Genomic DNA, 23149 nt, shown 5'->3' with positions numbered 1-23149 from the left:
AACCCACCACCACTGGAAGATGATTGGTGCAGCATTGTCTGCATGCCAAAAATGCACTGACATTTATGTCCATGGTGGATATCCTGCAAACCCAACATGTTGGAGACCCCAAAGGACCAGAGCGGGTACCCTGTCCGGACTAGAAGATGCATTGTTTTTAGTCAGTCACATGCCAGAATGAACATACGTCCACAGTAACGAACAGGTGAACTGAAACTACAGAGTGGACGTTCAGAACTGCCAGCTGAAATGCAACTCTTGCTTCACCCCCTGCAAGTGAATGCTGTCCTTCAGAGTGGCTTTGCCTCTGAGTCACTACAGCAGTTCAGTGAGGGCAAACCTAGATAGTAAAACAGTGACTGAGAGGTCCACAAAGACAGCACTGTCTTTGTGGTGGAGGGGCTGAGCAACACTGCTGATTACCAGAAAGCGCCCCAGCCAATATCACCTCCCACTGCTTAGGTAACCTTGCCAAGTAGGCAAGGCACATAAAACAGAGAACACTCTGCCCTTGTTAGGTCAGGTTGGTGGCCTTATGTTTGAAATGCAGACAGAAGTAAACGAGTTGCTTTTAATGCTTCTGTCATTTTTCTCTAATCCTCACTCCAATGCTTTATGTTTAATTTCACATGCGAAGAAACCATTTTTATAATAGTGAGAGTTAGCACACATGCCACAGTGTTTTTCCCCCAAATACATGTACAGCTTACAAAGCTATACCTGAAGAAAGTTGTTACTCGCATATAGGCTACACACAACAATCATAAAGAGATTTGCACACTTCACTAAACAACTTACTGTAAGATGCGTGCTGGGAAACATTTTTCTTGTTGCCACTGTCCCTCCATAAACATCAATGGGACACCCCCCTTGTCGCTATTGTCTTGAACCTTTTCTGCCATTTGGCGGTAGCTGAAGCCTTTTTGCCTTGCTAAGCTCATCTGTTTTGGGGGCACTAATCAGTCCCCATGGCTAAAAGTGCAGGGGAACTCTGTCTTCCGTAGTAAAGTTCTCTGTTTATTGTTCCCTGCACACATCACCTTCTGTGAAGTGCGGTAGAAAATGTTTGTGTCTCTATAACTTTTTTTGAGTACCGTTGTGGCAACTTGTCTGAAGTGTCCAGGATGGGCTGGTGGCAGCAGATACTTTTTTACCTTTTTCTTGTTCATCGTCTCGTGCACTTTTGCATTTTACCGCATAATTCCATTTAGAGTGGCATATACGCTAAAACTGCGGTGCTACAGGATTTTTGCCTGTCCTTTGAGCATCTTGTAGTTAGACCTTCTTCCTCCCGAGGTGGTATTTTCCAGGCAAAGCTCCAGCTTTCTTGGGCAAAGTGATGGTCTGTGTGTGTGCAGGATGTGGGTCTTGGTCTGTCTGGACCCAGTCCACATACAAACCACAGTGTGTCTGCTGCTGGGCAAAAGTAGTTGCCAGAGGCTAGCTAAGTCTGGACAGCCTCTGCCAAGGTTTAACGGTGCCGATCCGTACCATTGGTGGGCTGGCAGTCACTCCAGCCCGGATCCTGGATATAAGGGAGACTCCACCAGACGTTCAACAGATCATCGTTGGAGCCAAGACCCCTATGAAGGAGAGCAGTCTGCTAAAGAGCCAGACCTCCAGGGGAGGATTGCCACTAAGGGCAGCAGGGTTCCTACCCTCCAGTCCCGAAATGAGCATCCAACCACTGAATGGAAAAGTTACTTACACTAACAAACAGAAGAGCACTTTCAGTTTGTTTACAGAGGTGCATCTCTCATCCTTCCTGGAAGCGCAGTTCCTTTCCGCCCACAGCACATTCCTCTGTGTCAGTATGAAAAAGGGAACTGACTGGTGATTAAATGGGTCAATGGGGCGTGCTCTATTTCAGGGCCTTGGAGTACCATCAAAGTGGTAGGGGCCCGCCCATAGAGTACCTTCACAATGTAGGGGCCCGCCGCCCACCCCAACAACAGAAGCCTTGTGACTTGAGAGAGAGGACCAGGCAGACGTACAGAGGCGTGCTGGGGTTCAAGTGCGGGTTGGGGAGGCTGATTTGTCCCGTGAGGTTAGCAATTGCAGCCACGATGGGGGTAAGAGTGGGTGACGAGGGTTGTCTACGTGTAAAATCTGTTGACGGCAAGAGAGCAACGAGGGATCTGTGCAGAGAAGCCAGTCCAAACGCATTGAAGCAATCATTCTAATAAATATAACACCGCAAGTGGTTGTGCTCTTCCTACCAAAGGACATTACAGGAGTAATAGGCCTGAGGCACTTTCTGATCCGACTGCACAGACCCACAAAATGAGCGTCTTCTGAACACATTGGGCCTCATTACGAGTTGGGCGGTGTTACGGTGGTCAATCCGCCGGCATACTGCCCAATGGAATTACCATTACCGCCACTTGGTCCAGTGGTTTTACCGCTAGATTACAAGTGGTGGTGGCGGTGTTAGTGCCCATTAATCAGGAGTCCATAGGACTCCAGGGGGGATTTTGGCGGAATTACTGCACCAGTAATCGCGCCAGCGGTAATGCTGCCAATTTTATCAATTTGTTTTTGGTGGAAAGTGGGAGGATCTACCACCAACATGATGCTGAAGGTAAATCATCCACTCCAGGGGCAAACTCGTAGTATTTCAGAGTGGGAAAAGTGTTGGTAATCCCGTTACCGCCACTTTTTTCCCGCCCCTCCATACTGCCAATGATCCCCCACTGACATGTATGGTAGAGGGCAAGAGGCTGAAGCAGGGGTGGGGCAACTCGTTTTGGTGAGGCTTGGCGGTTCATTCATGTAGAAAAACTGCAGTTAGCAACTTTGCAGGCTGGCATGGTCTCGTGCATGGCATTTTGAGATTAGCCAACACCTAATTAATCACATCTGCTGGTCTCATCCTACTTAATGGCCTAATTTACTGGCATGAAAACACATGACATATATGACATATGTGGCTTGACCACTAGCTAGTACAGTGTGTAGGTTTATCATCTACAGTTCATTCTTTAAATTCAACCAAGTATCTTATCCTCATCTGGTGATATAATGAGCTCCACTCCTGTGTGTAGTGATGCCACGACAGACAAACTAACTGGTACTAGTGCATGTATGGCATACATACGTTCAGACAGAGGTGCAGAGACAGGGAGGTGCGTAGGGGGGGACAAAGAGCCAAGTTCAGCCGGGCCCTGGGTTAGGTGCAGAGAGGTTGCCCCGCTCAAGGAGCGTAAGGTGAAAGTGCAGTAATGTTGAACAAAGTGCAGTGGCCCGGAGAAAAGTGCAAAAGACTGGCGGGGGAGCCTGGAACCTGTAGGATCTGGAGGTGAACCATGGAACCAGTCGGCAAAAACTGAACAGAGTTAGGGAGGGGAAGGAGAGTGGGGAGAAAAGAAAGGAGGTTAGCAGCTTGTTGGCTTTGATCGCCTGCTCCTCGCCGACACTACTCATCTTCATTTGCATAGTGCCTTTCACCATGGGTATGGTCCCAACGTGCTGTAGGGACCGAAGGCCTAAGTGTGAGAAACTGAGGAGGTGCTAGTGTGCGTGTGTGCACAATGGCCATTAAAGGTTATCAGGGCCTGGACGGATCCCTGCTAGCCACCCATGTCTAATTGGCATGTGTATGGGTGGAGAGAGGTACACTAGTGAAATAAGCTGGAGGGGGTGGGTAAGAGGATAGTCAATTGTGTGTGAAGCTACAGTTCAAATTATTGTTGTGAAGGGTAGCTGCATTCTTACGGCAGCAGTGTTGTGCAAAGTGTCATTCGAGTTGAATGCGAAAGCAGGTGCATGCGGGAGTGCGGCCACGCCTTTGGCTAATTCCAAAAGTGCGGTTATAATAAAGAATTGGTACATTCGGTACATGTTCTATTGTTCACCTTGACGCTGAGTTCTCTTAGTCATACGTTCAACCCAATTGACTCTCAAAAGTTCCCAATGTCATATTTGCTGCCATGCTTCCTCCAAAGAGGCCGAGTTACTAACATTTTCTGTGGGCTGTGGTTTGTCATGAGTTTCTCTAAAGTGTTGGGTTGTCTTCTGTACGGGCGGATAGCTTAGGTGCAAAGCACTCGCCTTGGAAGCAAGACAACGTGGAGCAACACAGGTTCGATCCCCGGGTCCGCGCTTAGAAACCTCTGGGTATTAAGTGCTTTATAAATAACCAATTCCAATTACAATTCTGTAGTGAGCAGAAATATTGGACCTCTAGGTCAAGGCAAGGAAATCCAAGGGCACACTTGCATGTTACAAACTCACTGAATTACAAAAGGTAACTGTAATTTAAAGACCAAGGAACCAGTCTGAAAAACCAGCTGCAAAGCTGGAGACCATAGCCTCTTGGACATTTCACACACGGCGAGCAGAACTGGACATTGGTTGCAAAGTGGGGGTTTGAGGGAGAACTGGGCACTGAGAGGCACAGGCTTGGCAGAACTGAGCGTTGGGTGCCAAATGAGGGCAGGACTAGGCATCACATGGGGCAATGGAACTACACAGGGCAGAACTGGGGCAGGGAGAGCCGAGTGGGAAGAACCTGGGCAAAACACAACATGAAAAGGTTTTACAATGGCAGTGATGGCATATATTCTTGAGAAAGTCATCATGATTTTCTTTGGGTGCAGTCAGTATGAAAATGTGATGCAAAATGCTACAGCACCATTTTGACCCAATAGTTAAATGTGTTTCTTGTAGGAGAAACCCTCCTGACCGCTGCTCTTAAATTGTTTGGGCTCACATGCTGCAGTTCTTCAGACCAATTTGGGGAAAAGATATATGCCCCATCACTTTAAATTTCACCAGTCGCCACTGCGGACCTTGTCGTTGGAAGCTAACCAGCAGCACTTTCTTCACTCACCTATCAACGCCCTGCTTCTCTGCAGATCTCCTGAGGGCCTTCATTGGTGCTTCAACCCCTGGATCAGTGGGAATAACCAGTCCCAACATCTGCATGAAGTGCTTGGCAGAGTCCCAGAGTCATCCTTTGGGCTAGCCAGCTGTCCTCCTCGGCTACTTTGATGCAACGTTCGCCATCCCCAGTTGAGACTTGTGGCTCCACAGATCCTCAGATTATGGAACAAGAAGCATTTCCCTGAAGTAGCTCCAAGGGTTGCTTTCTGCCATTTTCTTCAAGTGGCAATTGATGCTTGCTGTCTGCATCACATCCTGTAACCACGGAATGGTGGTGCAGTAGTCGATGTGATCTTTGTGTCCAGCTGTCGAGTGTCCAGAAACGATGCATCGCAGCACAGCCCCCCAATAACCCAACCCCTGAAGCGACCTCTGCTCCAGAGGCCCGTGGACTTTCTTCAACGGAACCAAGGCACAAACCCAGAAGGATCAATGCATTCAGGAAGTCCTAGGGTGGTTCCCGAGTGAATCAGAGTACAGGGGGTGAGGCCCGCTGCCTCTCCAGCGTTGTATAGGCATAACGTCTTGGCCCTATCTCTTCCTTGCTTAGCCCTGAACAGTGGTGTTCTGGTCAGGTATCTTACCCTGGGCCTCCCCTAAGGTGGATGGATTTGGAGAGGGTCTGTTAAAGTCTTTCCTCTTATTCTATTGTACTTTGGAAATCTTACACACTAGCTTTTGGATCAAGCCAACACGTGTTCAATCTTCCTAAAGATATTCCTAGCCTCCTGAAAAGACTTATCGGGACCTGGGACTCGAAGGGCAGTAGGCCCCTTCTTTTCTAGCTAGGGAAAGACTAGTACCTTATTTCTAAGGTTTTGCATGGATGCTAGCTAGCTCCTTTCTTTTCAGTCTATTAGTTCTCTAACTATTGTTTTTATTATTTTATTAATTTGCTTTAATACATTCACAGTATACACGAAGGGGAATGTGTATATAATAGTATAATAGTCGTGAATGTTTAAGTGTGTTAGTATCCTGTGGTTTTTCATTGCTAAGGTAAATAACTGTATTTGTATACACTCCGTCTAAGATGTGTTCTTAAGTGTGCTTTGTGTGTGCTTACCTGTGCCCTTCACCACTGTCATTCTCTCCTAAGTCTAAGACTTGCTGTTCAGTCACTCAGTCACAGAAAGAGTTTAGCTAAAGATTAGTGTTTGCCCCTCTCAGAATCTGTCCACAGGGATGATTCTGAAAATCCATTTTAAGAATGTGTTATGTATGCATTTGTGACTCACTCTGTACAGAGGTAGGCGTTACAGGCTGCTTCAGGAAGAGCATATGCTGGTGAAGACCAAATACCTAAACTAGCCCAAGTGTTGGGCCGGCTGGTGGGAAGCCGAAGGCACGAAACAAGTAAACCATGTTTGCACCATTATATCAGGATACAAAAAGTGATAACGAATGAACTGTAAAAGCTGGATCAAACTGTATAAAACATGCCATGTGGAACAGTACCTGGCAGGAGAGTACACCAGGTCTGTTCAGGTGGGCAATGAATAAAGTAGGGGAAGAGAACCCGCAAGACCAGCATGCCAGGGTCTGGGACCCATATGAAGATACAGAAAGGGATAACAAATGAACTGTAAAATCTAGATGGAACAGTACCTGGCAGGAGAGTACACCAGGTCTGTTCAGTTGGACATTGAGTGAAGCAGGGGTAAAGATCCCGGAAGTAACAGTACACCAGAGTCTGAAACTCATATGAAGTTGGGGAAGCCCCGCAAACGTAAAGTACATGGGCCAAGGACCCACATAATAATAATAATAATAATAATAATAATAATAATAATAATAATAATAATAATAGGAGCAGAGACGCGTACAGTCAAGGGGCTGAAGCCCAAAGCAAGTCGGGCAGAGCCCAAAAGGATATAAAGGGGTCTGGGACCAGCACGAAAAAGAAAGGAACTGCAGAACAAGTCGGAGGGGCCCTGAGCCAGCCCAGAGGTATCTGGGACGCATATGCCAAAGGAAAAGAAGTGCAAGAAGTTTAAATAAATGGTCGGGGACTCATTGTCAATGTAAGAGGCCCTTTCTGGAATACTAAGTTCAAAAGTTAAGTCTGGCATGATAGTGAACCAGGCTTAACACTACTTTTTGAGAGCTAAAGAGAAGAGCAAGAGGAAGAGATCCCCTCCCCCCCTTGAGATTTCGGAAAAGTATTTAAAATCTGCTCATCATGTTTCCTACTCAAGAACTGAACATTTAACGTTGGTATCCAGAACGAGAGGAGCCTCCTTCTGGATCAAGAAGACGCCCAGTTTTTCCTTAGTTAAGTTTAGTGTAAGGGACGGAAATAGGACTGGACACAGTATAGTGGATTTATTATGTTTACAAGAAATCTTGACAGTGTCCTTAGTGTTTTGTTGAGGCAGGGCAGCCGCTCATAGAAATAGGGCAAGGTAGGTTGTTGCTTTTCTTTATGTTGATAATAAAAGTCTTTGCCAAAAAGCAATCCACCACTGTGTCAGGCTCGTACCTCTGCACCATTACAGTCCATACACTATTGGCTAAGGCAAACAGACAATGCCAACTTGAGTCTCCAGTATAGATGTGAATAGTATCACCCACCATTGAGACAGCAACGCAACTCTGTTGCAAAATGCAGGCTCTATAACAAAAGGCTTAAGCATAGTGCTTGCGTGCACATGATTAATTAGACAGTTGAAGACCTTTTCTAATACCCCAAAAAGACATCACAAACACAATGTAGTCAGAGTTCATCTTCAACTCTTCAAGAGGTCAATGCACCAAGACATTCATTATCATCAACACAATGAGTTCATCTTCAACTCTTCAAGAGGTCAATGCACCAAGACATTCATTATCATCAACACAATGAGTTCATCTTCAACTCTTCAAGGGGTCAATGCACCAAGACATTCATTATCATCAACACAATGAGTTCATCTTCAACTCTTCAAGGGGTCAATGCACCAAGACATTCATTATCACCAACACAATGAGTTCATCTTCAACTCTTCAAGGGGTCAATGTACCAAGACATTCATTATCACCAACACAATGAGTTCATCTTCAACTCTTCAAGGGGTCAATGCACCAAGACATTCATTATCACCAACACAATGAGTTCATCTTCAACTCTTCAAGGGGTCAATGCACCAAGACATTCATTATCATCAACACAATATTGCATAACGATGTACAAGTATCTTACTCAGAGGTTACAAAGGCATGCTCCTTGATGGTATGCAGCACGTCCAGGAACTTTATTTTGGAGGTGAGGGTGTGTCCATGGTAGATGATTGGCAGGTCGTCAGGGCCATCCCAGCAATCCACTAAGGAAAGAGAGGTCAGTGAACAGGGAGTTAACTTGTGAATAACATCTTCTTTCCTAGCTCAGTGAGCCAACACGCCACCATTGTACATTCTTATTAGGGTGATCTGTTAGTATAGCACTGAGTACCCTCAGTGGCCCCAAGGGTATACCTGAAATGCCAGCCTTTAAATAGAAGGCTGGTAGAAGCTGAAAGAGAGCGCGGGAGGTGTCAGTGGTTTGAAGGCCTACGCGTAGGGTCGTTCCCTCCTGGGGTGGGTAAAACCAAGATAGACCTATTGGCCATGCTAGTGGATCCAAAGTCAGCAAGGAAGCTGGAGGGTTAGCAGTCAAAAAAGGACTCTGGGTTCAGGGGCACACCGACATTGTCAGACAGTATTGTGAGAGGGATGAACCGGGAGAGAATTCTGGGGCGTGTAAGCGAGCTCAAGGGCACACAAAGTTTCAGCTAGTTAAGAGGAGGCATGAGAACGTTGGGCTAGTTTCTAGAGGAACAAGTACTTTCTTTTTTTTCCTATTTTCTTTATTTGTATATGGTTCTACCATGAACCTTTACAAAGAGAAAAATAGCAATACACAATTTCAAAAAGAAAACTGACACATAAAGCAAAAAGAGAAGAAAAAGAAAATACAAGAAGAGGAAGGGGCCGGGATTGGAGACTGGACCATACAAGGATCTGGAAGGTATGGGGACCGGGAAAGTAAGGCAGGTAGTGAGTGGGGAACCTTGAATTGTTTTACATAAAAATTATTCACAATTGAGGGGAGCGGGAAGCCATTTACCTCCTGGGTGCAGACTAGAAGAGCCTGGTAAGCTTGACAACAACAGCTAGCAGAATCTTCGTCTAGCTCCGCAAGCCTCCTGATTCCACACAAAAATGGCTGTGTGCCAATGAGCTTTTATAGAAGGTGCTTTAGGTAACAACATCCAGAAGATATTTATAGCACAATGACTCGTATGTACTGGAACCCACTTCCTCTAGAGATGAGATCCATTGACTCCCTTGAATTATTCAAGAAAAGATTGAAGACCTACCTTTTCAGTTAAATGGCTTTGAGATGTTTCTAAAACATCATTTTCTGTGGCGGATCCTACTGGATCCTCCTCTTTTTGTTACTTGTTATATATGTCATGTAGTGCCCTCACGCTTTCGGGTTTATGGCTGCGATATATAAATGCATTAAAGTAAAGTAAAGTTTGCATCTCCTATGGAATTTAGATTTGTGGCACCCTTTGTATTAGCACCCCCTTCTGCAGCAGAGAGAACGTGAGGGAGGTGGCAGCACAGACAAAGAGGTGGCAAAGATAAAAATGTGTCGGTAAAGAAACCACAACAGTGATTGATGCTGTAACAGAGGTTCCATGTGATAATGTCCTTGCAAAAATGTCTCCATGCAGAAAATGTGCAGAAAAATAGGCATTTTGTTTGCAGAGACATTAGTGCATGGAACAAGCGGGGGGGAGGAGGACCCCTGCAACTCCCAAAACCTTTTTTGTTGCAAAGGGAGCGAGAGACACCCCCACTACTCCTGCTCCCCTTTCCCTATATATATTGTCACATATATAATGTTGCCACACCTTTTCCCTGCGACATTATGTATGGGAGCCATATATATATATATAGGGACATTATTAGCTGACACCGTAACAGAGACAGACGTAGTGGCAGAGCTATGATTGCAGCAGCAAAGATATGTAATGACTAAGAGGGCGGTGGAGGCAAGACAGAAGAAATGACATGAAAGAAATTACAATCTAAGGAAGAAGTGTAGAGCAACAAGGTAAGAGACTGAGCGAATCTAGAAACTGTCAGAAATCCAGCAATTTAATCTGTGGTATATGGTGTCTGCATTTTTAGATTCAGGCCAAATTTAGGGGGAGGAGGGAAGCAAGTTCCGTCCTCTGTCAGGCACTCCAGAGAGGCTATTCCAACATGTGAGTCTCTCATTGTTAACTCGCTAAACAAAAGTGTCATTTTTGCACCTCTGAATTTCTCTTAACCTACTTCAGAGCTCGTTTATTTTAAGTCCTCCATGAAACTCACCCAGTCCTGAACCTGTTCATGAGACTAATAGCTCCTGGGTCGCGATGAGGAACTCATGGTTGAGGGGAAATTCCTGACACCCGGGAGACACTTCCGGCTCCTGCTCCATGTATTCCAATTTCAACCCCTGCATAACATTTACCCAGAAACAAGTAGACCAATGACTTAGATGGAATTATCAACCCAGGACTGAAGGCGAAGTGGCTCATTCTCTGACATGGACCTCAATGTGTCCTGACATTTTAAGAGTTCACAGACGGTGATTGGGCAGCGACGGTCCTGATAACAATGTAATAACCCCAGGATAATGGAATCATTGAGAGCACTGCCATTATGCTGCTCCCAGTGATCTCTATACCAGTCCTGTGCCCACCTCTACTTTTTATAGACTTGCCCAGGTGGCTCTGCTGGGCAATCGCTGCATGTAGTAGAGTTCACTCTGTTGGTAGGACCCACGGCCTTTAGATGGCCCACCTCTTGTGTCTCTAGTCAAAGCAAGAGCAGGTTTATGAAATACCTTCCCTGGGGGCGCGGCTTTTACCTTGATAGTGTGCCGGCACTACCATCCCCCAAATGAATGGCACTCATAGTATCCTCCTCAGGAGGATGAAAGACATAAGGTCTGCTGGGGTTTGAAGCAGGGACATGTGTCTGCACCAGATGCGCTAACCCACTGAGCTTTCTCACCTGCTCAACTGTTTGCAGGGTATTGCTAAAAGCTACTGCTGGGATCCCCACTAATGACAGAATGCCCCCAAAGCTGCAATACAGGGTTTTAAAAGGATTTCAATTCATAATTCAAATGAGCCAGGTCATTACTGACCTCCTCTCAGCCGATCGTAAAGTAGTCAATAACTATTGGTATTGACTGCATTGCAAACATTCTGACATCAGAAGGAGGCAGAGAAACAACATAAAGATAAGAAACAGGTCTCCTTATGAAGACAATTTAAATATGATAAAATAATGTTACTTTTACAAACTTGGTTTGGGTATTTATCTCACTCACTATTAAACAACGTTCTCTACTTCACTAGCACTACTACTTCACTAGCACAACTACTTCACTAGCACAACTACTTCACTAGCACAACTGCAAAACCTATGTTGCTATTACCACTATGTGCTAATAGCCATACAGACTCCAGGAGGGGTCATTATCGCTTGAAATAATGATCCTTCCCCAACTTATGGCCCACATCTTCGCCTCAGCCCATAACCTGGTTGCAGTTCATTATCTCAGGATAATGACTGCTCTATTGGTCTATACCGGTATAATAAAATGTGGTGCAAGGTATTAGGAAGATGTTTTATGGGCATGGGAAGTCTTTTCTTAGGTATTAGTGTATTTTGATCTAACGCAAACCTCGGCAGGTTGCGTTCCAGAAGTTTAGGGAACCTTTCTTGCAGCTGAGGCAGCTCAAACAGGAGGTGCTGTAGGTAAAACAGTCGGGCGTTTGGGGTCCAAAAACCAGGATGTGATTGGGCACGGGTGGAGCACATATGCAACTGGGATGGCACTTCGCCTACAACCTAAAGTTTGGAGTTACCTTGAGCATATTTCTGATTTAAGGGAAATTAAGTGGTTTGCCCAGAACCACACAATAACATTGTTTTCTTTTATAACATTTGAAGCCTAGTGATCTAAAGGTCCCTGCTCAAGGGTGCTCCCTACAGATAATAACAATATTTGCGCGGTGTACTTACACTCTATACAACGACACCCCATTCTCAGGCAGCGGGCGTAGGCCTCGAGGGAGGATTCGCTGGAGAACTGGTCCCCAGTCAGATACCTTGAAAGAGAGACAGTGAAGATGAGTGATTAATACACATGGGAGGCCCGATGCAGTCACATGGCAGCCACGTCCAATCAGTCTAGCCCCGCCCCTGCATACTCTTGGCGCCACCAATCCAATATATTCTCCAGCTTTACCTCTGCTTACTTTGGGTGGCCCTGGCCCACCCATGTTCCTGCCCCAGGGCATTTGATATTCATTTACTGCTTCTGTGCGCTTTCCTTCAGCTGGGAGGCTCTCCCATTCATGGATTGGACCAGGTTCCCGTGAATGAGTGCAAGTGAAAGGAGCGCAGATGAAAGGAGCGCAGAGAGTGCATGGATTGGGCCAGATTCTCATAAATGAGTGCAAGTGAAAGGAGCGCAGAGAACGCATGGATTGGGCCAGATTCTCATAAATGAGTGCAAGTGAAAGGAGCGCAGAGAATGCATGGATTGGGCCAGATTCTCATAAATGAGTGCAAGTGAAAGGAGCGCAGAGAATGCATGGATTGGGCCAGATTCTCATAAATGAGTGCAAGTGAAAGGAGCGCAGAGAATGCATGGATTGGGCCAGATTCACATAAATGAGTGCAAGTGAAAGGAGCGCAGGGAATGCATGGATTGGGCCAGATTCTCATAAATGAGTGCAAGTGAAAGGAGCGCAGAGAATGCATGGATTGGGCCAGATTCTCATAAATGAGTGCAAGTGAAAGGAGCGCAGAGAATGCATGGATTGGGCCAGATTCTCATAAATGAGTGCAAGTGAAAGGAGCGCAGAGAATGCATGGATTGGGCCAGATTCACATAAATGAGTGCAAGTGAAAGGAGCGCAGAGAATGCATGGATTGGGCCAGATTCTCATAAATGAGTGCAAGTGAAAGGAGCGCAGAGAATGCATGGATTGGGCCAGATTCTCATAAATGAGTGCAAGTGAAAGGAGCGCAGAGAACGCATGGATTGGGCCAGATTCTCATAAATGAGTGCAAGTAAAAGGAGTGCTGAGAGGGCACTCCTTTCATGTGCGCTCATTGCTAAAATGCTCATGTCACCTTATTCTCAAAAATTGACTGAGCATTTCAGGAGGGGTGGGACAGTGGCTGAGAGATGCACCGTCCAGCGCCCTTGCATACATTAGTGTCGGGATCTACACCGGAGCCCACCAAAGAAGCCGTTTCGGGGATAGAATCCCTAGTGTCACTGCCGCGGTTTAAAAAACGAATCATGGCATGGTCTGAAATGTTCTGAAGAGGCACCGGGGGAAGACCCTAATTTCTGCACATTTAAAAGCACATCATGTTTGTCAATTTGGGAATGTGCTTTTAAATGCACAGAAATGCCCCTGATTTCTGTAAATACGCAAAGGGGGGAAAAGGGCACCCGAATCTAAGATGCCCTCCTTCAGATGCCCTTTGAGAATTGCGCTTCTCCTTTTTTTGGAGCAAGTGAGAGGAAGTCGTATATTTTGTTGCGGGCCTTTCGCCGCCCGCCTTTTGCCCGCAGTGCATATTGCGCAGGTCGCGTTTCGGCGTGCCCAGTTGGCCGCGGCCTCCATGGTGCACCGAAGCGGGACCCAACACCTCCCAGCGCCATATCTTAATTATACTGTCAATCAAAACACTAATAAGTGCGGTGTTTTGCAAGTGAAGCTTTGGTGTCATCTTCACTTGCTGAATGCACCGTACACTCCTTGAACATACCATCCTCGAAAACACTGCACTTGTTAGTGTTTTGGATGACAGTATATCCAATATACAACGCTGCAAGGTGTTAGGTCGCTGAGGTCGCTAAAACGGCCGGCGCCGAAAAGGCTGCGCCAAGAATAGGAATACTGCAAGTGAGAAGATGGCATCTCCTCAACTGGGCTAAAAAAAAAACCTTTTCAGTATCTGGCACGTTGTCTTTTACTTGAAAAAAACATTTTGGGATATAAGCGGCAAGTCTGCCTGGTACTGTTGAAAGTTGTCAGCTCTAGCTAGAAAAGCATGTGCTTTCTCGCTAATAAACAAGTGGCATCTGGACTGCGTTTATACTCTTTATGAATTTCAATTGCTCAGTTATCACCGCAGTTAAGTCCTTCCCTCCAATGGATTCAGTCTGCTTTCGTAACTCTTCGGGTTTTTCTGTCCTATTGGTCGAATAAGTATGTTTTTCTAAAATGACTAAACTGTCGAATAAAAGCAATATTACTACTAAATAAATCTCATGTTGGTAGTCTTTCTTTTAACAGTGGCCAGTCTTTCTTCTTTATCTATCTGGCAATGAAAGAGCAGGCCAGATGGTGTGCAAGGATACTAGACAAGCCTCATTAGGAGAATGCTTTTTTTCAGGAACACTACAGGTTGTAATAACATCACCACATGAAACATTTACATGTTCCATTATCTTTTGAAAATGTATCACCACTAGGGCAATAAAACCAAGGAGATCATGCAGGACAATCATTACTGAATTTAGCGGGCCACAACATTAGTACAAAGATTGTAACCTTTGGAAAGTGTGAGCGCTAGTTTTATTTGTGTTCCAAACCGGTGCTTTCTAGGAACACCCCTGACAGGAGGACATGGCAGGGTTGCTTTCTTATTTATTTTTTTTGCACACTTTTTCATGCCCTTGACAGCATTTTCACTGCAAAATCCCTTCTCACTATGTACACTAAAATCACAATTGTAGTGCGCTACTGGTTCTATGTCCCTACTTCGACATGAGCTTTTTTAAATACATTTTTTTTGATGACGCAAAAACGGATCAAATTTTTTGTATGTGGGGGGTTCCTCCTCAAGCACCTACACCCTGCCCGGACCACTCCCCAGCCCTTGTAATCCCCTACCCCCCCTCCGACCCCCATAGATTGCGATTCGTTTTCTCTGAATTATTTCGTCGAAACAAATTATTTAAAAAAAAAACCTTTGGGGATGAATCAACGCGATACCGCGCATACCTAAAGATATGGCGGTGCAGTACAAAAGTGTCAGTAACAGTATTACCACTACTTGTACAGCACCGCCACACTACAAGTTTGTCTGCACTGCAGGGGAGCGCACATCAACACTGCGCGGGAGGAATTATGGTGGCGTAATTACCACACACAGCAATTCCTCCAAAATCTTTATGGAATCCTACAGACTCTAAAATGGGGTGTAACCCCACCATCCTGCCACTTGTTATCAGGTGGAGTTTGCTTAATTGCAAGTGGCGGGAACAGTAAGCGAGTTTTGCAATGAGGCCCATTAACTTTGAAAATAACCAAAGTCATCACCTTGGTCCTTCCTGTCCCTCCTAATAAGAACATGTCCATGTGGGGATTTATGTGCTGAACATTGATATCCTAGCTCTGCACAACAAACTATGGCCATTTTCCAAACACCAGCTGAAATCTAATTGATTTAAGTTGGAGAGGGGGTGGGGAAGCAGGCATTTTTGGGCCACTAATCCAGACAGTTAGATTTCATCAATCTATGCCATGCATGGTTAATTGGTTGCAGGGGGTTAAAGTGTTTACTAGGTCTGGGAAAGTTAACCAATGTATTTCTTTTCAAATACATATATTTTGAACTTTGAAACCTATCTTGCCATCATTATTTGCAGGTTTGAAGAACAGGCGGTTCCAGTCCTTCATGATTCCATTTGCAGCAAGACATGGCGAGGACACAGTGAATAAAGGATAAGGGTCGGACACCAAACACTCAAACGGTAGGCTAAAAAATAGACGTTATTGCAACATTTCCCCTAAAATGCCTAGTTACCGTACCCAGACGAAACCAATGTTCACTGCTCAAAAGCCCAACCTTTCACCTGCCCCACCTCTCACCTACCTACCCAGGGCCCTTTGTGTGTCTCTCCTCTGAACGCACATTTCTTCACCATGGTGGGCTTGAGTTGAGGTCTCGCAAGGTTGCTGTGACAGAGACCTCAACTTAAGCCCACCATGGTGAAGATATTTGCAATTCTCTTGGCAGGTGCGGCTCCCACTGACTTCCAACATGGCGATATCCAAGTAGTGGGACAAGTGTATGTGATGCCAGCAGACACAACCACACTCCTCAGTTGCGACATGGCTGAGGACCTGCAGTTAACCGACTTGGGTTTTGACGTTCATGAGGAGGGACTAAAAGACCTCATGCACGAATGTGATGTGTTGTTTCGTGGCAGGGGATGCCTTAGAAGTTACGAGGTGCACCGGAAAATCAACAAAACTGTGCAGCCTATAACCCTAAAACACCAGCCTTTTCATCTTCACCTCAAAGTGAAGAGGACTGTGCAAGGTGGCAAGCAATGGGTTCATGGAAAAGGTGTAGCAGCCGACCCCATGAGTGTCACCTATTGTAATGAGTTGGAAAGCCAAACAACCAGATCAGGCGTGCATCGACATGAGTCTACTGAATAAGGCCATAAAACACGAGAGGCACCCTGCCTATGACATTCACGGAGGGCTGTGTCAATGAGTGGGGGCAAGGGATTGCCAAAGATCAAGATCCTGCGATAGGGCTGGCAAAGTCTACCTTGCTTGCTGCCTCGGACGGAGATCAGGAATACCTTGTGTTTATCTGCAGAGGCATCAGGGTCAACTTCCGGCATCGCCGACATCTGCTGTACCTACTATTGGCAGGGACCAGCTTTTCTTGCCACAATTGGATTGCTTCCGGATCAGCATGTCTTCGCAAAGAGGTTAATGTGACCACACTTGGAACACTCAGTCCCTCTAGCCGAGCAGTGACCGGTGTGCGGTAAGGTTCCACCACAGTAACCACATGGACGTGGGACCTTTGGTGCAGCGCCCTAAGCACGGTCGAAACACGTGTCAACATATGGGCAACTGAGACAATAAAGACATGTGGATTTACAAGAACATGATTCTGTCATGATTATCTAACTATACTTACTGAGAGACTAGCGCCTCACAGAGGTACCGCAGAAGAGATATCTGAAACACACTTGGAGGCATGCCATATGCCACAACTAAGGGATGATTGATAAGGCGGCGGTGGAGAGTGATCTCGTTCTTTCCGTCCACACAGTGGATTTCTTTGTTGCGAGGTTCTTGAGTCAATGTTAATGTATGTTCAGTGCACCTGAAAGGTGACAGAAAGAGCACAGTGCACACTTCCATACAGTGTCCTTACAGTGTCCTTGCAAGATTCCTCCCCATTGGTCATCAGGTGTGGCATTAGTTAAGACTTGGTGCTTATTTAGCCGTTGGCCCAGTAGGGTCCATCGACCCTTGGCAAGCGTTGAGTGTCAGCTGGTTCTTGCCCAGAGCGAAATGGGCTGAGATCACGTGTCGACTTGGGCCACCAAATAAGCCATCTTGTTTGAGAGAATTCCAATCGCGTTGTCCTGGGATTTTGATGATAATGCCATAGCCAGCCTTCGAGATAAAGGGCTCACTAACCCTATAGTAAAAGTTTATTTACACAGTAAGACGAGAAAACCTCTCTAGCCAGCATATCAAAGACCATGACAAAATTCTATGGGGGGCAGAGGTTGGACAAGGTCAGAAATGGAAGCAAAAGACTCAGCTTCCTTTCAGCTTCCCCGCAACTACGTATCACGTCTTCCCAGCCTCACCACAGCCCTGGCAATGGCCTAAAGACACATTGGAATCCAGGGCGTGATTGGCCACTGGGACCCGGGTGTACGAGCAATTGCAGCTGACTTGTAGCATGTTATCGGGTGGCTGAGTCCCTCAAGGATTCAAGATGGTGGCGACATTCCTGTTAATGCTTAGCTGGGAACAGTCCTTAGTGCCCAGAGGGCGGGCATACTGTGGCAGTGCATTGCTATTGGCCCTGGCACATGGCCTTCAGCTGGAGATACTGAAGAACAGCAACCGAGGGACCATTTGGAACATTTCACTGTGAAGGATAAGACCCACAGTCTGAGAACTGTGGGAGGCAGGGAGCACTGGCAGGCTTGAGCTCTGTGCTCCAGTGGGAGAGCTGGAAATGACTAGCGTTCTATTGAAGGGCACTCACTGCTGATTTCAGTGCAGAGCACTCTTACAGACTCTTACCTGAATGGTACTCCTCATCATTATTCGTTTATGGACCCCGGGCTGGCCTCTGAAGGTGGTGGTGGCCTAGATTTGGGGTTGGTCACTCCCATAATTTCGTAACACGTTTCTGTGAACAGGTACCACATTCGTAAATTGATCATATCCTTATCACTCATAAGGGAAAGTTGCAATAATTGGCAGAAGAAAGCACCCTTTGAGGTCAATACTGCACATAGGGTGGGGGTGAGTCCCTCCCATCACTTTCCATGACCGCTGATAGTTAATCGCTCTGATGGCTTTCTCCATGAGGTGCATCCCTAGGGTGATTTATATGTGGTGATCCTAGTTTTTTTAAATTTTGCAACAAAACATACTGCTCGTCAACATTTGTGGCTGCAGAATTATTTGAGCAAGTAGGCCTACCGCTGACTATTGGAAGCTGGGATTGTATGGCTTGGGGGTTTAAACATTGTCTAGGACCCTAAAATGGACAGCTCGAGAGAAGTAGCAAAGGCACTAACTAAAATGGCCGAAACCTTGTGACTGCTCATTGATTATGGTGGCGTAACAGATGCGTGTAGGCTTTTTACCTATACTGCCACAGTAGACAATCTGCGTCACATAGAGACAGCACTGGCCAGTTGAGGAGAAACACGGACCAGAGTCTTGTTAGGTTGTTGTCCATTCAGTCAGACCGTGCGCACATACCAACGTAGCGCCTTCAATAACAGGACTGTTGGGCCCAGTGTTTGGGCAAGACTTTGCTACTGAAATGGAGACATTCCTACACCCGAGTAAAGGTATGCCTAGCACGTTGGGAATAGAATGGGACGCATTCAAATCCCAAATTTTTGCAATCGGCTCACCACACTCCAGAAAGAAATACCCATTTTACAGAGCAAACGTAGCATATGCGGCCCTGAGGATTTGTGGGCAAGCGGTTATAAAAAATATCCACAAGTATAATCAAATACATGGGTAGGCCCATTTCTGGCAAGAGCTATAAAGGGATTGAACAAACTCGTATATCTTTGCTGTGGCTGCTTAATGTAGAAAGTGGTGATGACTTAGTGCAAGAGGTGATGAACGAAGCTGGCATTAGGGCAGTGGTCGAAGTGTACAAAAGGAAATATTGCTCTCTGTTCCTCCTATCTCTTCTCTATCAACTATCCTGCTCTCCTCACTAAATCTGGTAGGAAGAAGTTTAAAAAGGACATCCTGGTCTCCAACCCAGGCCTCCCTATTGCTGACACCTACACCAGTGCCTCCTCCAAGGAAACTCTCACCGACATCCTCTTTGTCGGGACTTCACCTGACTTATGGACCCTTCATATAGTCTATGTGCTCTCTCCTTTCTCCTCTTTTCACAGTAATGGTGGCACCCGCTGGGACGCACCCCTGGCCTCCTTCCATTCCTCTAAGGTCATCATTAATGTTTACTCTAATGAGACCGTCTTGGTCCAAGGCCCTCAGGCCAACCTGCACCTCTTTGATAGGCGCTTCCCGCGCCTCATCAACTTCCTTTCTTCTCCTGCTGTCCCCCATCCCCTTTCCTTGGCTACCTTGCTCTCCCCCTCCCTCTCTGCCCCCTCTTGGGCTCCTTCTACACCTCCGCAGGGTGTACCTCTGATCTGTACCCCTCCCTGGAAGTCCTTCAAGGATGGCAACCTTCTCCACATTGCCACTCTTAACTCTCGCTCTGCTGTCAAACATTCCTCCGATATCTGCCGCCTCCTTGAAGAACTTGACCTTGATGTCATCGGTCTCACTGAGACATGGTTCACAGCCAGCTCTGTCACCAGCTTTGACACACTACTACCTGACGGCTTCAAGATCATATCCGCGCCCAGGCCCAACGCTCTGGTGGGGGTGTAACCCTTATCTTCCCTGAGTGGATTCTTGCCTCTGTCATTCCTACGCAGACCTACTCCTCTTTTGAATGCCTTGTCTGCAGGCTCTCTCTCTCCCCTGGCCATTCCCCTTATGTGGCTACTATCTATCAGCCACCTGGTCAGATTTCTTCCTTCCTCTCTGAGTGGGCGGACCTCTCCTCTTCACTCCTGGCCTCAACCACTCAACTCCTCCTTCTGGGAGACTTCAACATCCACCTGGATGCCTCCTGTCCCCCCTCTGGTCTCTTTCGTGACCTCTGTGACTCTCTCTCACTCACCATTCTCCCCTCTGGCCCGACTCTTTCTGCAGGACACACTCTCGATGTTCTGATCTCATCAGACCTTTCCCTGTCTGTCCATCTCTCCACTCCTCTCTCCTGGAGTGATCACTTTCTCCTATCCTCCCACCTCACCCTCCCTACCCCTCAGGCCAAGCCCCCTCCATCACTGCCACCCACCTTCTCGGTCATCTGACCCATGAAGTGCGTGTCAGTTGAGGCTTTCGCCACCACCTTCTCACCACCTCCTTGCCCTTTGGCTGACTCTCACCCCGACACAGCCCTCTCCACGCTCCACTCCTCTAAATGTGATACTCTTGATATCCTTGCCTCTGTCATGACAATCCGCCTGAAGCCAAAAGCCAAGTGTAACTCCTGGTATGACTCAGACCTCGGCACCCTGAAACACAAGTGCAGGGTGGCCGAGAGGAAATGGCGTGCTTCATGTTCATCCTCAGACAAACTGGCCTGCCGCCTGCTGCAAAGGCAATACCGGCTCTCCCTCCTCACCAAGAAGAGTGAGGAAGATTCAAGCCCGCATCTCTGCGGCATCTAACAACTCGGCTGAACTCTTTCAAATCTTCAAGGAACTGGCCAATCCTGCCGCAGTCTCTACCTCTCCTGTCCCTTCCCAGGCCCTCTGCACGGCACTGGCATCCCATTTCATTTCTAAAACTCAGGACATCCTGTCCTCACTCTCCCCCTATCGCCTCCCTCCCTCTATTCTCTGCTCTTCCTCTGCCCCTTCTGCAGCCCCCGCCCCCTTCTCAGCCTTTTCCCCTCTTCTAAGCAGACGTGGTTTCTAGACAAGTCCGATCTATGAAAGTCTCGTCAAAACAGGTTCACCCCTGTTCTTCCAAAACTATCAAGGACCACATCGACACTCTGGCTCCTTCACTGGCTGATTTCTGCAATCACTCCTTCGCCATCGGAGTCTTCCCATCCCCCCTGAAGCACTCTCTTGGGCACCCTCTTCTTAAGAAACCCTCAGTCGACCCCTCCTGTCCGGCTAACTATCGTCCAATCTCCATCACTCCCTTCCTGGGCAAGCTCCTGGAGAAAATGGCCATCTCCCAGTTTAATCTCCATACCGAATCTGTTGGTTGTCTTCATGACCATCAGTCTGGCTTCAGAGCGGCCAGAAACATGGAAACTGCTCTCCTGAACATCCGTGAAGACCTGCTCTCCAGCCTTGACTCTAACAACCCGTGTGTCCTCATCTTGCTTGATCTCTCTTCTGCCTTTGACATTGTCAACCATGCCATCCTGCTCAACCGTCTCTGTGATAACCTGGGTATCACTGGTCAGGCTCTGGCATGATTGACTTCTTTCCTTTCCGACCGACCCTCCCAGGTCCAACTTGGGTCCTTCCTCTCCGATATCTTGTCTCTACCTCTGGTATCCCCCATGGATCTAACCTCTCTCCCAGGCTGTTCAACCAATACCTGGCACTCCTTGCCCACCGCATCGCCGCTTTCTGTCCCAATTTTCCATGCTATGCGGATGATACCCAGCTCATTTTCAGGCTACCCTCGGCCTCCACCTCTCCCTCACTCATCTCTGACTGTCTGTCTTCTATACAGGAGTGGTGTGCCGCCAATGACCTCTGCCTTAATGCCAGTAAGACTGAGATTCTACTCATCAGCACACCCACTCCCTCCTTCCCTGCAGCTCTCTGGCCGGCCTCTCTTGGCCCTCTTCCTGCTCCCACCTGCAAGGCTAAAAACCTTGGGGTCACCATCGACTCCACACTCTCCTTCTCTCCTCACATCTCTGATGTCTCTAAGAAGTCACACTACCAGCTACACCTCCTCAGAGGTATTCTTCCTTTCCTCTCCTTCCCCCAGAAGCTCACTGTCTCCAGACCCCTGGTGCTCTCTAGGCTGGACTACTGTAACAGCCTCAATCTAAAACTTCCTGCCTCTACTCTCCGCCTGCTGCACCTCATCTACAACAGGACTGCGAGACTTGTCCTTGGCCTCAAGCCCCGGGATCGAATCTCTCCTGGATTGAAATCTCTGCACTGGCTCCCAGTGGCTGCGAGGATTAAGTTCAAAACCCTCTGCATTGTCCACAAGGCCTTCTGGGGCTAGGGGCCGCAATACCTTCAACTCTCTCTTCCTAAATATCTTCCTTCTCGAGCTCTTCGCTCCTCCGCCTCCAACTCCCTCAGGGTCAGTCACTTCTCCAAGCAACGAGTTGGTGATAGATCTCTCCGGAAGCACCTCAAAAACTTCCTCTTTGCTTCTGCTTTCTCTCCCCCTCCCCCCTGCTGAATTCCTGGCTGATACTCCACTGGTTGCCTGGCCACCCTTCTGATCTCGGGACCAGGCCCCGCCATTAGCACACTTGCACTGCCTCCCCGGCAACCCTTGCACCTCGTGACTGTTTTCTGTATCCCTACAGTCTCCCTACCAGCACTTACGTATGCATTTACCTTGCACTTGCCACCTCTGGCCGTTTTACTATCTTATTTATTCTACTATCCCATGTACTGCACTTTCCCCCCTCCCTTCCCTCTCGCACATTTCCCTTTCCCCCTTCCCATGCACTTGCGCGATCTGAATGACACTGGGCCTAGTAAGATCGTTGTCTGTCTTCCCTTGTTCCCCCTCCCTTTCCCCGTCGCGCCTTGAAACACTTGTGTATAGGCACGTTATAAATGCCATATCATATCATATCATATCATAACTATGTTCCCTGCTGGCCTGCACCCACTCCCCACAAACCCAATTACCACGCCCCCTCCCACACACAATACACCCACCCAAACACTTACACTTTCTGTTTAAGAGGACATTCAGTGCAGTGCACAGAAAGTGCAAGATTCAACTTCTTCCTACACTTTTATTTTAAAACGAAACCATTCCGGAACGGTTTCTTTTTAAAATAAAAGTATAGGAGCTGTAAAAGGTAATTTAAAAAAGTAGATGAGCCCCGCTCCGACAGCCCCCGGTCACTTTGACCACTGCATTAGGGT

The 23149-nt window shown here is 47.1% G+C and overlaps 1 protein-coding gene and 1 long non-coding RNA gene across 2 annotated transcripts in view; one reads left to right on the top strand and one right to left on the bottom strand.

Annotated features, from left to right (window-relative positions):
- LOC138497984 (uncharacterized) overlaps positions 1–23149 on the top strand; it is a 613371-nt gene that overhangs the window by 109898 nt on the left and 480324 nt on the right. The window contains exon 2 of the long non-coding RNA XR_011278680.1: positions 15593–15697. This is a non-coding gene — a long non-coding RNA (uncharacterized lncRNA). The remainder of the gene's footprint in view (positions 1–15592; positions 15698–23149) is intronic.
- The window catches only part of LOC138497983 (1-phosphatidylinositol 4,5-bisphosphate phosphodiesterase gamma-1-like), a 738955-nt gene that overhangs the window by 273656 nt on the left and 442150 nt on the right, over positions 1–23149 (bottom strand). The window contains exons 12-13 of the mRNA XM_069621756.1: positions 11938–12023; positions 8066–8186 (exon numbers count right to left, since the gene is read on the bottom strand). Of these exons, the coding sequence (XP_069477857.1) occupies positions 8066–8186; positions 11938–12023 (207 nt within the window). The remainder of the gene's footprint in view (positions 1–8065; positions 8187–11937; positions 12024–23149) is intronic.

This window comes from Ambystoma mexicanum, chromosome 5q (genome assembly GCF_040938575.1).
Source record: "Ambystoma mexicanum isolate Mex_15411 chromosome 5q, UKY_AmexF1_1, whole genome shotgun sequence".
Classification (NCBI taxonomy): Eukaryota; Metazoa; Chordata; class Amphibia; order Caudata; family Ambystomatidae; genus Ambystoma; species Ambystoma mexicanum.
This window is presented reverse-complemented; position numbering and strand designations above follow the sequence as displayed.